We start from the raw sequence: 15,265 nt of genomic DNA on the forward strand, positions 1-15,265 counted from the left end.
TCAGTTATAGACTTCTTGTATTGTTCTTCGTCTAGACTTCGGGAGTTAGAACACTATGTACTTCTTTAGCTTGTGATTCATGAGATTCTGGGTTTTGGAAGTGCTATGTTTCAGTTCGAGAGTGTTATTATTGTATATGCCGAGCGGTAATTTAAACTCTTTTATGATATTCACCTGTTAGTTGGCTAGTTTGTATCTTTATTTCATATTTTCGCAAATTGTTAGGCTTACCTAGTTGTAGAGACTAGGTGCCGTTACGATAGTTCACGGAGTGAGAACTTGGGTTGTGACAGTGATTTTTTTTTTTGGCCATGTCATAACGATTGAGATTCATACTTTTTAACTGTCAATTAAGTATTCAATAGGCACACATTAAATAAAGAATCTAGGTGTTCAATAGCTCATGTATTTAGTTAAGTTGTTTGGATGAAAATCTTTCACTAGTTTAAAGTACCTCTTATGTATTCAGCCTTCCCAAAAAAAAAAGTAATGGGTTTTTTTTCTTTTCCCTTTTCCCTTTTCCCTTTTCTTTGACTCTAACAAATCATTTGTTTGTTGTAATAAAAGATAACAATCCCGAGACAAAATACTGAATTAGTTTATTTCGCATTTTGTTGAATTTTTAATTTTGGTATAAGCAACTTCCGAATCCCATATTGAGGGTGTGATAACAATCTTTGAATTACTAATCTCAAAATAAAATTCTAATTACAAAGATGTCCTTCTTCAAAATTCTTTTTCAAATGTCCTTCAAAATAATTCAAGGATAAAATTAAAAATAAAAATCTATTGTACTGCTGTTATTCTATTTTTAATCTAATGAACCAATCGTTATCAAATTTACTAATTAGTCCCTTTATTATTTAATTCCTATATTATTATATCATTTAAATCCATAGAGGTTTATTTTGGGTTTATCCTCTTGAGAGATAGCACTTTGAGCTGAAATGGCGATGGCTCTTCTTCAGTACGGCTGCTCCCTTCCCCTCTCACGGGCCTTACGGTCTCGCACTTTTACAGTCGCCTCCAGTAGCGTCAGAGTACCCTCACTCAAGAAGGCTTCTCAAATGGATTCGCACGTTCTCCTTGGCTTGTCGGACGAACACCTTCAGCAAATCGCGCTCGACTTTGGTCAGGTTTGTTCACAGCCCAACAATTTGTAACCAAACTGTTAAAACGTCAACGAGTACTCCACTTAATTACTCTGTTTAATGTGCTACAGAAAAGTTTTAGAGGTAAACAACTGTATCATCTCATCTACAAGAGAAAGGTCAAGGAAATTCAGGAATTTAGTCAGCGTGAGTTTTTTGTTTTAGCCCTTATTTTTTTCTTACTATTGGAAATATAATTCTAGTTTATTTATTTAAGACCAAAGTCTCTTTCATTTTTATTCTTGCTCTTACGTTTTGTAATTACTAATTTTTCTGTTAAATTTTGCAGTGCCATTGGCATTCAGATCCGATTTAGAAGAAGCAGGATGGAGGGTTGGAAGGTCCCCAATTCATAAAGCCGTCACCGCAGCTGATGGGACCATCAAGGTGAATTTTCTTGCATGCTTATATTTTGGTTATGCTGTGTGTTAGTGGTTACAGATTTTTGGTTGCCCTAAGTATAGTAGTTTTGCCGTTAATTTCATTTAGAAATAACTAACGAACTTTCTTGTGTGCTTAACTTTGGTTGACTGTTTAGTCTGGTGTTATTTTAATGACTATACAAAAAGATGGCCAGTTGAAGCTGATCCTAGATTGTCGATATACATATGCAAGGCATTTTGGCATGTGGTGACTCCATTTTTTATATGTCTGGTGCCTCCATTATACCATGGAGTGCAGGCTTTTTGCAGTATGGAAAGCGCAAAGCGCAAAAAGAGATAGAACTCATGGGACTTCAAGTGAAAATCGAGAATGGGAGTGCACGCGTCTTAGAAGTAAAGTGCACATTTTTGAAAAATACAAGAAATACCAAATATATGTTTATAACATCAAGTTGCTAACTTCAGCTTCCAGTATATACTAATGACAACTTTTATAGTAATCCAACAATTTTGAATAGACATCAATAAAATATAATTTCACTAAGACCATAGAAAGATAACTTCAATCACAAAATTAATACTTATATTCGGCTAGTCAACTATTAGAAAATTAAGTTGCAGAACTGGCCCTCATGTTTAATCACTTTAGTAACTGAACTAAGAGAGAAAAAAGAAGTTTGCAAGAAGTAGCAAGATTATTTGTGTATGAAAATAACAAGAAGCTAATGATGTAGCACAGAAACAGTCGTAGAAGACAACGAGGGTAGTGAAAACATTGATATGTATGTGGAGAGGAGACCTAGAATCTACATAGCAAGAGGTCCTGTTTTTCCTTTTTCTACATTTATTGAAGTCAGATTCAAAGCATTGACCAGTTTTTACTCAAGCACTCTATGCCTCATTTTTAAAGCAAGTTGTTCTCATAGGCACATCATTTCACCCATGGGAGAACTCGGTTTGCGTTGCTCTATCACTTTAGACGACAAAGGGATGTTTTTTAGTAGCATTGACTTTTCAACCTCTTTTTTTATTCTTCAACAGGTTGACTCTTTGCCGATGGAGTCCATATTCTTGTGAATCCTTCCTGTCATGAACCATTTAATGTTAGACCTTTTTTGACCCAAATATCCCACTAGCCCCAGAACAACTATAATATGGCTTCACCTCACCGTGCATCGACCAAAATATGATTTCGAATAACTACTTGGATTGAGAGGAGTTGTAAAATATGATTTTAGTAGGTGTACTGACTCTATGGTGGTAGGAGCTTTCCATGTCTTTAGAAGTTAAAGCTAATGCTTGTATGTTGGTGTTTAGAAGGCAACTATAGGTATATCAAGCTGCTAAGCTACACTATGAAAATTTTGGAGAGGGTGGTGGAGATGAGGGTGAGGAGGATTGTCTATTTCCGAGAACCAGTTCGGCTTCATGCCGGGATGATCGACTACCGAAGCCATTCATCTCATAAGGAGATTGGTGGAGCACTATAGGGTGTGGAAGAGGAGTGTTCATTAATTTGGAGAAAGCATACGACAAAGTCCCAAGGGAAGTCTTATAGAGGTGCTTTGAAGCTAGAGGTGTTCCTGTAGAGTACACTAGGGCGGTTAAGGACATGTATGATGGTGCTAAAACACGGGTAAGGACAGTGGGAGGAGACTCGAGACACTTTCCAACCGTGATGAGGTTGCACCAGGATTGGCTCTTAGCTCGTTCTTATTCGCGATGTATTGACGTGACACATTTATGGGGAGGTGCCTTGGTGCATGTTATTTGCAGATGACATAGTGTTATTGATGAGATGCAAGATGGAGTTAACGCTAAGCTGGAGGTCTGGAGACAGATCCTGGAGTCCAAAGGCTTCAAGTGTAGCAGGACTAAAATTGAATACATGGAGTGCAAGTGCAGTGATGTAACTTAGGAAGCTGAAGTGGAAATGAGATTTTATACACAAGTCATCCCCAAGGGAAGAAGTTTCAAGTACCTGGGGTTAGTAATCCAAGGTAATGGGGAGATTGATGATGATTTCATACACCGTACTGGAGCGGGGTGGAAGAAATTGAGGCTTGCATCCGGTGGCTTATGTGGTAAGAACGTGCCTCTAGGAGGAGCAATACTAGATTCCTCAATGGTCGGTATGAGTAAGACTTCTATGGCGAAAGATGTAGAAAGAGTTATAGTAAACTCCTCAAGAGTCGGTATCGGTAAAACCTCTGATATACCAAGGTGATCAGAAGAGGTAAAGTAAGGTCATGACTCGAAAAATGTGACATCGGGTGACATAAGGTATCTATGAAGATCAGGTGAGTAGCAACGATATCCCTTTTGAACTTGAGAATAACCAAGGAAGACACACTTGAAAGTACGGGGAGCTAACTTATCTTTTCCGGGAGCTAAGTTACGAACGAAACATGTGCTCCCAAACACACCAGGGGGAATAGAGTATAAGGATGACTGGGGAAAAAAATTACCGAATACGGAATTTGACTATGGATTGAAGATGAAGGCATCCGATTAATTAGATAACAAGCCGTGAGAACTGCATCACCCCAAAAACACAGCGGGACATAAGACTCAATTAGAAGTGTGCGAGAAGTCTCAATGAGGTGTCTATTCTTTCTCTTTGCTACCCCATTCTGCTAAGGGATATACAGACAAGATGTCTGATAAATAATTCTTTGATAAGTCATAAACTGCTGAAATTGAGAGGATAAGTATTCTAAGGCATTATGACTACGAAAGATACGAATAGAAACGCCAAACTTATTTTTTTATTTCAGCACAAAAACTCTGGAATATAAAAAACAACTAAGAACGATCTTTTATTAAGAAAATCCAAGTATATCTTGAGTAATCATCAATGAAACTAACAAAATAACAAAATCCTAAGGTTGAACTGATTCTACTAGGACTCCATATATTATAATGAACTAAAGAATAAACAGATTCTGCATGACTCTCAACATTACGCGAAAAAGTGGCTCGGGTATGTTTTCCAAGTTGACACGACTCACAATCTAATGTAGACAAACTAGGAACCATCTTTTGAAGCTTAGATAAACTTGGATGTACTATATGTCTGTGAATTAGGTCTAGAGAATCTGTAACTGGACATGTTGTGGAAGGATTGAGTGAGTCAAGGTAGTAAAGGCCTTGTGATTCACGCCCTGTGCCAATCATCTGTCCCGTACTGCGGTCCTGCCTAAGAAAAGAGTCATCACTAAAGTATATATCACAGTGGAGGGCACGAGTCAACTGACTAACTGATGCAAGATTAAAAGGACAACCAGGGATATAAAAAACAGAATCTAAAGTGACAGAGGATAAGGGATTAGCTTGTCCAACTCTTTTTGCTTTTATTTGGACTCCATTGGCTAAAGTAACACTGGAAAGAGATTGTTAATAAACAATATTTGATAAAAGTGACTTATTACCAAAAATATGACCAGAGGCGCCTGAGTCCATGACCCACGGTCCAAGTGTAGTACAAAGCAAAGGAATTACCAGCAACAGAAGTATCAGTCTGAACAACCGAGGCTACTTGTGGAGGTATCTACTTACTTGCTCGATACTGGAGGAACTCATTATATTCCCCTTTAGATAAAGAAAATCTCTGCTTACTTGCAGTCTCTGTTTGAGCAACATGAACATTTTTAGGTGGTCGACCATGCAAAGAGTAACACACCTCATGGGTGTGTCCAAGCCTATTACAATAACAACACTTGGGTCGAGACCTTCCAAAACAACCTCCGCCTCGTCTATTCCCCATAGTCCGAGATACCCGATTTTTCACTGTTTGGGATGCGAGAACAGATGAGTCAACCGTCTGTGATGAGATCACTATGTGACTAGGTGCTGCAGCAAGGCGAAGTAATCGAGAGAATAGTTCATCAACTGTAGGGACAGTCAGACTAGCCAAAATTTAGTCATTCACGGAATCAAGGTCATTAGGATGTCCAACGAGTGTAAGAGCTAGAAACATCTCTTGTCGTTGCTCTTGTTGCTTTTCAACACTAGCAGAAACTGACATCAACTTCTCAAATTCATCCATGACTGCTTGTACTTGTCCCATGTAAGTCGACATATCCAATTCCCGTTTCTTCAAATTCGTCATCCACGATATCACACCATAGAAACGAGATATGTCATTAGTGTATAAAGTATGAGCCTTTTCCCAAACTAAATGACATGACTAGAATGGACGAAACAAAGGCATCAACATAGAATCAATAGATCGTGATATGATACTACATAACTGAGCATCGATCTTTTCCCTCCGTGCTTTGGCCTTTTCATCTCCCTCACTAGGTTTTTTGGTTAAGTGATCTTGAACACCTTGAGCTTTACACCACAACTCTACAGACGAAGCCCAAGATAAATGCCTTAGGATGAGTATTCTAAGGCATTATCGCCAAACTGATTTTTTATTTCTGCACAAAAGCTATAGAATATAAAAAACAACTCAGAATGATCTTTTATTAGGAAAATCCAAGTACATCTTGAGTAATCATCAATGAAACTAACAAAATAACGAAATCCTAAGGTTGAACTAACTATAATTGGGACCCCATATATCATAATGAACTAAAGGAAAACAGACTCTGCACGACTTTCAACATTAAGCGAAAAAGTGGCTTGGGTATGTTTCCCAAGTTAGACATGACTCACAATCTAATGTAGACCAACTAGATAAACTAGGCACCATCTTTTGAAGCTTGGATAAACTTGGATATCCTAAACGTCTTTGAATTAGGTTTGGAGAATCTGTAATTGGACATGCTGTGGAAGGATTGAGTGAATCAAGGTAGTAAAGGCCTTGTGATTCATGCCCTGTGCCAATCATTTGTCCCGTACTGTAGTCCTGCATAACAAAAGAGTCATCAATAAAGTATATACCACAATGGAGGGCACAAGTCAACCGACTAACTGATGGAAGATTAAAAGGACAACCAGGGACATAAAGAACAGAATCTAAAGTGACAGAGGACAACGGATTAGCTTGTCCAACTCCTTTTGCTTTGGTTTGGACTCCATTGGCTAAAGTAACTTTGGGAAGAGACTGTGAATAAAAAATATTTGACAAAAGTGACTTAGTACCAAAAGTATGATTAGAGGTGCCTAAGTCCATGACCTACGGTCCAAGAGTTGTAGAGTGGGAAACAGAGCAAAGGAATTACCAGCAACAGAAGTTAGTCGGAGCAACTGAGGCTACTTGTGGAGGTGTCTGCTTACTTGCTCGATACTGAAGGAACTCATTATATTTCCGTTCAGATAAAGAAAACCTCTGGTTACTTGCAGTCTCTATTTGAGCAACATGAGCATTTTTAGGTGGTCGACCATGCAAAGAGTAACACACCTCACGGGTGTGTCCAAGCCTATTACAATAAGAACACTTGGGTCGAGACCTTCCAAAACGAACTCCGCCTCATCTATTCTCCATAGTTTGAGATACCCGATTTTTCATCCGGGATGCGAGTACAGAGGAGTCAACCGTCTGTGATGAAATCACTATGTGACTAGGCGCTGCAGCAAGGCGAATTAATTGAGAGAATAGTTCATCAACTTTAGGGACAGTCAGACTAGCCAAATCTGGTCACGCACTGAATCAAGGTCATTAGGAAGTCTAGCGAGTGTAAGGACTAGAAACATCTTTTGTCGTTACTGTTGTTGCGTTTCAACACTAGCAAAAATTGACATGAACTTCTCAAATTCCTCCCTGACTACTTGTCCCAAGTAAGTCGACATATCCAATTCCTATTTCTTCAAATTTGTCATCTGCGATATCACATCATAAAAACAAGATATGTCATTAGTGTATAAAGTACGAGCCTTTTCCCAAACTAAATGACATGCCTAGAATGGACGAAACAAATGCATCAACTTGGAATCAATAGATCGCCACAAGATACTACATAACTGAGCATCGATCTTTTCCCACTGTGCTTTGGCCTTCTCATCTCCCTTACTAACCTTTTTGGTTAAATGATCTTGAACGCCTTGAGCTTTACACCGCAACTCCACAGACGAAGCCCAAGATAAATAATTTGAACTTCCAAGTAGGGGTTCAGAAGTAATCATAAAGGCTGAATTTCCAACTCCACTATTTTTGGAACCAAAAGCATAAGTCCGAGAGACATGGTTGGATCAAATAAGTACGAAGTCACAAAAATTGGTGGCGAAGTTGGTCCAAAATTGTTTTAGGTCAGAAAAATAATTGAGAAGCAATAGAAAAAATACATTGTAGCCGCCGGAAACTGGAACAGTCCTTGGAATATGCAAATAGTCACCAGAAAATAAAAAAGTTATCGGAATATGATGAAACTTGAATGAGTAGAGTCGGAAAAGCCTAGGGAACAAGCTGTCTCAAAGAAGGTCCGCGAAAAAATGGTTGGAAGGGGTCCCACGCGCCTGTGCATGGACCAGATCTCACCGAAATTTTTTTTCTCCGATAGGCGTGTGAAAGCTCTGCTACTGGAGATATTTGTTGGTGTTTGGTCAACGGGGGTTGAGGGACCTTGTGGTGGTGTTGATTTTTTGCACAACGCCGATGGAAATTAGTTTGACGTAAATCTGCCCTAGAATCGTCGTAAATTGACGCACGACGACTATCTGACTTTCCCGGACATGTCTCACTCACGCTCTGATACCATGTGAGAAATAATACACGGGAAAATATTCTATTGATTTATTAACAATGATACAATGAGCCCTGTAAATATAATACATGTTCTACTCCTACTACTACATATGGAACTAGGATTATTTACATATAACTATTTAACACCTATGAAGATTGGAGGCTTAGGATTAATGGACCTAAAAGTTTTAACAAAGCCCAACAATTTGGGAGCTTGGCATTGAAGATCAACCACTATTGAGGAAGGTCACAACAAATAAATAGGGGACTAGATGTGAATTAAATTAAGTTCAAGGGAAGATGAGAGTTAAGAATCCTGAAGCAGATAATGAGGTCGAATACAAACCAGAAAAGGAAAACAAACAAAAAATTCTCACTTGAAGCTGAAAAGAGTATTTGAAGTTGTAGTTTGAAAAGGGGTATCTGGAAGTTCAAGCTGTGTTTGGAAACATGAATATCACTTGGAAAAAATGTTGAAATTTTTGATTGAAAACCGCTGTTTCATTTGAAAAACCCTAAAACCAGTTTTTCAACTTTAAATTCTCTATTTCACGTTAAAGTTGAAAAAATGGACCAAATTACAAAGACAAACATTGATTTGCAAATAATATTTCAAGCTAAAGTTTAAATAATGAAATAATTAATTTTCTAGCTGAACTTTTTAGGACATAACTGATTCTCTCTCTCTCTCTCTCTCTCTCTTTTCTGGCGTGTGTGTGTGGCATAACTGGAAGCTAGGATTGTGTTAACACGGAAGGATGTTGTGTCCATATCCAGCTACTGAAGGAGAGCAAATTGGAAGTGACTTTTAAAGAATGAGTTAGATAATGGACCTCCAGCATATGCTATTAGCAAGTTGTGTTATGCCCTGAGACAGCTTTTTATTTTGTATGTCTTGGTGTTTTTATGTTAAGTCTTCCCTAGGATTGTACTTTTTAGTTATATTTTTTTTGGTCCGAAAAAAGAAAAAAGAAAAGAAGTTATAATTATTTTTGGGAGGTTGAACTCTTTTGTGTAGTACATATCTCTTTCTTCTGTCATCTTTTCCCTCTTTAACTATCTTAGAATTCCTGATATTTATCTTCAGTTGTTAATAAAACTCGAGGACAACCGATTGGTCGAGACTGTTGGAATTCCAGTTAAAGACAAAGATGGTTCATCTCGCTTGACAGCATGTGTTTCATCTCAGGTAACTTATTATCATCATTGATTAAATATATGCTCTCAGAATTAGCTACTAAATTTTTTTGTGGCTTTTACTCTTTATTCTGCCGCTGTGGCCATTCATTTCTTTGCTAATCAGGTGGGCTGCCCATTGCGCTGTTCGTTCTGTGCCACTGGCAAAGGAGGATTCTCAAGGAACCTTAAGAGCCATGAGATTGTTGATCAGGTTTTCTTTGCATCTCTGCCCTTAATATATACCGGCGTCTTCATAATTGCTTTCTTGTAGCTATAAAAGCTATATCGTGGGATTTCTATAGATTTTCTATCCATCATTTTGGATAGAAAATGGATGGCCTGTCAACATACTCTATCCATCATTTTGGATAGAAAATGGATGGCCTGTTAACATACCATAGCTGCTAAAAACTGTTACCCTTATCAGTCATGGTTTTGAACTTTAACTTGATCACAGTCAAGAGGATTCTGTGGGCACACGTATTGATTTTCGTTTTCTTGTTGATGCCTAATTCAAGAACATGGTATGTCTTTGTGGCATAAACTTGAGGAGATTACTTTGATTTATAATTACTGCAGGTCTTGGCAATAGAAGAGCTATTCAAGCAGAGAGTGACAAACGTTGTGTTTATGGGTATGGGGGAGCCAATGTTGAACATGAAAGAAGTCCTTGAAGCACATCGTTGCCTGAATAAGGTCTTGTAACATCCTTGATATGACTTTGTTCATTTCAGTTCCTCCCTCGAGTCTGACATGTTGATTGAACTAGAAATGTTTTCTGGTACAATGTATTTCCAGTCCTTTTCTACAAGAGTGTATTTTATATGTTTCTCTTGGTATAAAAGGCTCCCAAGATTCTGTTGCCTTCAAGAATATTGACAGATTCTGAGGTTAAGTAGCATGTCGATTGCTTAAACATGCATTTCATTGCATAATTGGCCCTGCTGCTTGAATAGCTTTCTATGAATATTCACCTTGAAAAATGTGGGCACTTGGTTCTTACTACTTTTCGGAGGGTAAAAGTATCTGGAATATGCAAGTGACTGAGAGATCTATTATGTCTTGCTAGAGAAATTGTTTCCTTCAAATGTAAATCAAACTTGATGAAGTAATATAAAGGCACTGGACAATAAGTGCCAAGAGCTGACACAAGAGTGGTAGGATCATTCTTCCATATAGTTGACCCTTTAAGTTTTGTAGAAAAGCAGCATATTGTTCCATGTTATTTCATATGTTGTAGTATGAATTTGAATTCTTTCTTTTCTTATAAGGATATTTTGATTGGGCAAAGGATGATTACGATTTCAACTGTTGGAGTTCCAAACACCATAAAGAAGCTCGCATCTTACAAACTTCAGTCAACATTGGCTCTCAGGTAGTAGTTACTCCCAAAAACACTATACACACTAGCAACTCAAATAAAGCACAACAAAAGGGAAGAAAAAGAATCTTAAAATGATAGCTGAGAAATGCATGTCTGGTAGCAGATACTTCTGGCTTTTCGTTATTAACTGCTGCTAGTTGTGTCCACGAGATTCAGAATATTTTGCACTGCTATGGTAGTGGTGTGGGACTTTGGGTGCTTATTTCCTTCTTCCAATATGTTGTAAGGATTATTCTGAGCCCTTTTTATAAATAAAATAAAGGATTAGTCTGAGCCCTTAGTTTACAGCATATAGATTTTCTTGTGCCCCTTCGCATAATGTCCTTGCCTCCTGATATGTGGCTTTTATACTACTTTGGGGATTGTTCTAGCCCATATGCAGGCTAAACTTAAACATTGAATAAAAGCATAAGAATGATGTTTGCTACCAAATCTCTAATGACGACTTTAGATTTAAGAAACCATGAAGCTACTACATTTCAGTAGCAAGAAAGTTGATACCCCACTTAATTTCAGAGAAGTGTGGCCAACAGATCTGGACAAGATGTAGCATAAGAAGCAAGTGTACTGGGATTGTGTCCTAAATCATTTTTTTTCTTGCCATTGAATAGAAACACCGGATTTGCAAAAGTTGAAGAGCGGTTATCTGCAACTCTAGGCAAGGAATTTAAAATGGACAGTTCAGATATTGGTGGAACTTTATATATCTCATGATGCGATTAGTTTCATTTTTTCACTGGGACTTTACAGCAAGTTTTCTCGAGGACTCTTATATTGGCCTACATAGAGCTGTGAAGATTTGCATATTAACGGAGACATTCTTTTGTTCCTGCTGATTTATCCTTAGCTATCTAGAATTTCTGATCTCTACTTTGTTTCACCGCTGTACATCAGCTTACATGCTCCAAATCAGAATCTTCGGGAAAAGATTGTACCAAGTGCAAAGTCCTACCCTTTGAATGCAATTATGAAGGATTGCAAGGACTACTTCCTGGAAACTAGAAGACGGGTTTCCTTTGAATATACACTTTTAGGTATTCAGTGAATTCTTCTCTTCTTTTTTTTCCCCTTAGTGGTAGACTGTCTAGAGAACATGTGCTAAGTACGTGGCTTTCAATTTTCGCTTTTTGGCAGCCGGAGTGAACGATTCGGTCGAGCATGCAATTGAACTGGCAGAATTGCTTCATGAATGGGGTCGTGGTCATCATGTGAACTTAATACCATTTAATCCAATAGAGGGCTCGGAGTATAAGCGTCCATCCAAAAGATCAGTATGCTTCATCCAACCTCTACAACCTTCGCTGACGGATTTCCCCATTTATCTTCCTTCCGAACACTTCATCTGAGTTTATCTTGCATTGATGCATTCACGTTGAATTTGTTGGTGCAGGTTCTTGCTTTTGTCTCTGCTCTTGAATCTCGTAAAGTAACTGCTAGTGTACGTCAAACACGGGGACTTGATGCAAGTGCTGCTTGTGGACAGTTGAGAAATGAGTTTCAGAAGAGTCCTTTGCTTACTGGAAATGCAATTCAGGAATCTCATTCTGTAGTTGCACTTGCATAATGATATCATAAAAGTTTTGCAAGCTTGAAGCTACTCCATTTGTTCTGTGCTAAACCATATCACCTGTGCTTGACAGCTTCTCAAGAACAGGTCTTGTTTGGTACAAGCTGCTGCGTTAAGATGAAAGGAACCGTCGCTCTTGATAGAGAGTGGTTAATGAAGGTGGTCACATGTTGGCAGTTGTTGATGTTGGTGAAATTATAGGAATTGTATTTGTAGGTGGATGACCCAACAATTTGTTGAGCTTGTGCGCATGGATGTGATCCTCAGCCTCGAGTGCTCTCCGTGGTTCAGCAATGCAAATACTCAAATATTTAAGAGATTTAAAAAGTAGTTTTGGATATGATAAAGAAGACTAGTTGAGGGAAACTCTTGTTTCTTATACAAGAAGTTGATGCACGATGTACTCAGGTGCCATATTATGTGCTTGTACACGATATTTTGTTGTAAATATCTATGACGTATACTTGAATCAACCTAAGTAGGAGTTATCACTCACACTTGGATATGCATGACCCCGTTGAGTTTGATCACCTTTAAAATTCGACAAATACTTAAAATCGTTTGTTACTAAATTATAACACATGCAGTCAAACAATTAAAAGGGAAAAAGGGTCAAATTATTAGAGCCTTCCCAACAATGAAATTAGCTGTATTGAACAAAAGATCTTTATAAAAGAATAAAATAATAACAGTTGAAATGATCAGGAAAGAATAGATGAGAAAATTTGAGAACTATTACTACATAGCATAATTATCTAGCCAACTGGTAACTAAACTTCTCTAACAGAATCATCAACAAACTAACTCTCTAACTTTAAAAAAAAAAAAAAAAAAAAAAACCTAACTCTCTAGCTAATCAAATCAGTGTGGCCGGCACACGTTGCATCCTGTCACTCAACATTTCGGCCACAATTATAATGATGTTACGATTCAAAATCCCACCAGTGACCGTGATGACATCAAACGTGTCGGTTAGGCGAACCAAATCACGCAACAACTGAATTAACAATAGAAATGAAGCAATATATTAAGTCTAACTGAGTTCTAGAGCTTAAATAAATCTAAAACCAACACCAATATGTGAAAATAGTAGTACAACCTTTAAGAATGTCAGAATACAACAATTTGAAATAAAACAACACTGTCTGAAGTAATTAACAGTCTTGAACATGAAAAGAATTCGAGGCCTGCGGATGAATGAGCCGCACTACCTCAAGTCTCCTTTAGTACAACAATGATCTACTCCTCAGCTCTGCTAGTATCAATATCTGGAACTGCACAAAAATATGCAGAAGTATAGTATGAGTATAACGGATCCAATGCACTCCGTATGTATCAAAACTAACCTTGGCGAAGTAGTGAGGAGATTGGTCAACTGATACTTACTATCTTAACCTGAACAGTCCATAAACATATACAATACAAGAATCTAGCAGAAACAGTGTATAAGATGATCAGGTACAATTAACAGAGAAAATAGCATGCTTTCAGGTAAAAAATGATCAAAAGCTCATATTAGTACACCGAATCAGCATATAAATATGATATGCATGCACAGCATTATTATACATGCCATGAATATGAGTCTAAAATGTCTATGCATAATTAACCCTCGATGTCATCAACCGACGCTCTGCAAGTGTGCAACAAACCTAAACACACAAGGCCCAAGGTACAATAGGTGCTCATCTGACTCCGGAGGGACGGATCCAAATCAATGCGCTGCATGGACAACTCACGTGCTAATAACAATAACACTTGTACGAACAACTCACGTGCCACAATACTCACCTTGCACAGACAACTCACGTGCCTTAACCTCAGTCTATATGAGAGTTTTCATATACAAAGTGTGTGCATATGCGCAATAAATAAAAGAAATGATGCATATGGACATAAGAAATTTAACATGCAAAGACATGCTTATGTCAACAGTGTACAACTAGAACAAGTACGACATAATATCACAAATAAACATTTAATGTCAATAAGGTCCAAAAGCCTAAAGCATGATTTCTAACCTAATTAGGAGAGGTCACGTAATTACACAAGAATAACAAGTCATAAGTAGCATATGATGTAAATTCAAAGAAATATGGTAGCCTAAAATCTATCTAGAGCATGAATAGCCCATGGCACTTTCATATACGCTTGCCATCACGCATATACAACGCCCCCAATACATAGCAAATAGTCATACAAGTTCAATCTTCTAAGATAGATTCCTTCAAGCCAAGTCTAGACAAGATACTTATGACTATTGATATATCTTATTTCATAGCCTCAGTTATCTGTGCTTATGGCTTTACTAAAACTAGGTAGGTCATACTATACCATAACTCTTATTTCAGTTTATTACTACCAATGTCTGTTACCCAACTCCAGGTTACTCTCTCGTTGCTTACCCTATATGTATTAAGGATTCCTTATTGCTATTCATCTTAATATGACGGTGTAATCTCATCTTATACTTTGTAATTTTTATCCATCTATTGTTGATTCACCTTAATGTTGATCTATAATCCACTACTAATAAATTGCAACCTCTTACGTAATACATTATCACTAGGGCTCACGTCGTATCGCGGAACATTTGAAGTGATTTGCTTGATCCACCTAGGGACGATACTATACTTCAATAACTGTATTCATAGCATCCCAATGTGATTCATCTTATGGGGGTATTCTAATCCTATACAATTCATGAAATTCCTTTCTCGTTAAATCATGACTCAACCAAAGGTCTGAATATCAGCCTCTTATCTATCACGATTACACCCTTATTCTACTAATAGGGCAGCATTCCATCTCTTCTAGTTTCTCCTAGTCTTATAGTCCTCTGAGTTCATCCAGACTGTACCGAACTTTCTATAACTTATGAAAACCATCAGCTCTCTTGGTTTGATGGGTTTAATCCTGATACCTATTCTCGTGACCTTCTTACTTATCTTTTCTTATCCTTACTCC

General features: G+C 37.8%; 1 protein-coding gene across 1 annotated transcript; it reads left to right on the forward strand.

Moving 5' to 3' along the window:
• Positions 1-895: 895 nt before the first annotated feature.
• LOC107810882 (uncharacterized) lies at positions 896-12,793 on the forward strand. Its single transcript, XM_016635708.2, has 10 exons — positions 896-1,136; positions 1,223-1,298; positions 1,441-1,538; positions 9,256-9,357; positions 9,472-9,558; positions 9,927-10,043; positions 10,619-10,722; positions 11,626-11,765; positions 11,866-12,002; positions 12,122-12,793. Exons 1-10 carry the CDS (start codon positions 948-950, stop codon positions 12,293-12,295), a joined length of 1,224 nt encoding a protein of 407 aa, XP_016491194.1. The 5' UTR covers positions 896-947; the 3' UTR covers positions 12,296-12,793.
• The last annotated feature ends 2,472 nt before the right edge of the window (positions 12,794-15,265 follow it).

Source organism: Nicotiana tabacum, chromosome 22 (assembly GCF_000715075.1).
Source record: "Nicotiana tabacum cultivar K326 chromosome 22, ASM71507v2, whole genome shotgun sequence".
In the NCBI taxonomy this organism is placed as follows: domain Eukaryota; kingdom Viridiplantae; phylum Streptophyta; class Magnoliopsida; order Solanales; family Solanaceae; genus Nicotiana; species Nicotiana tabacum.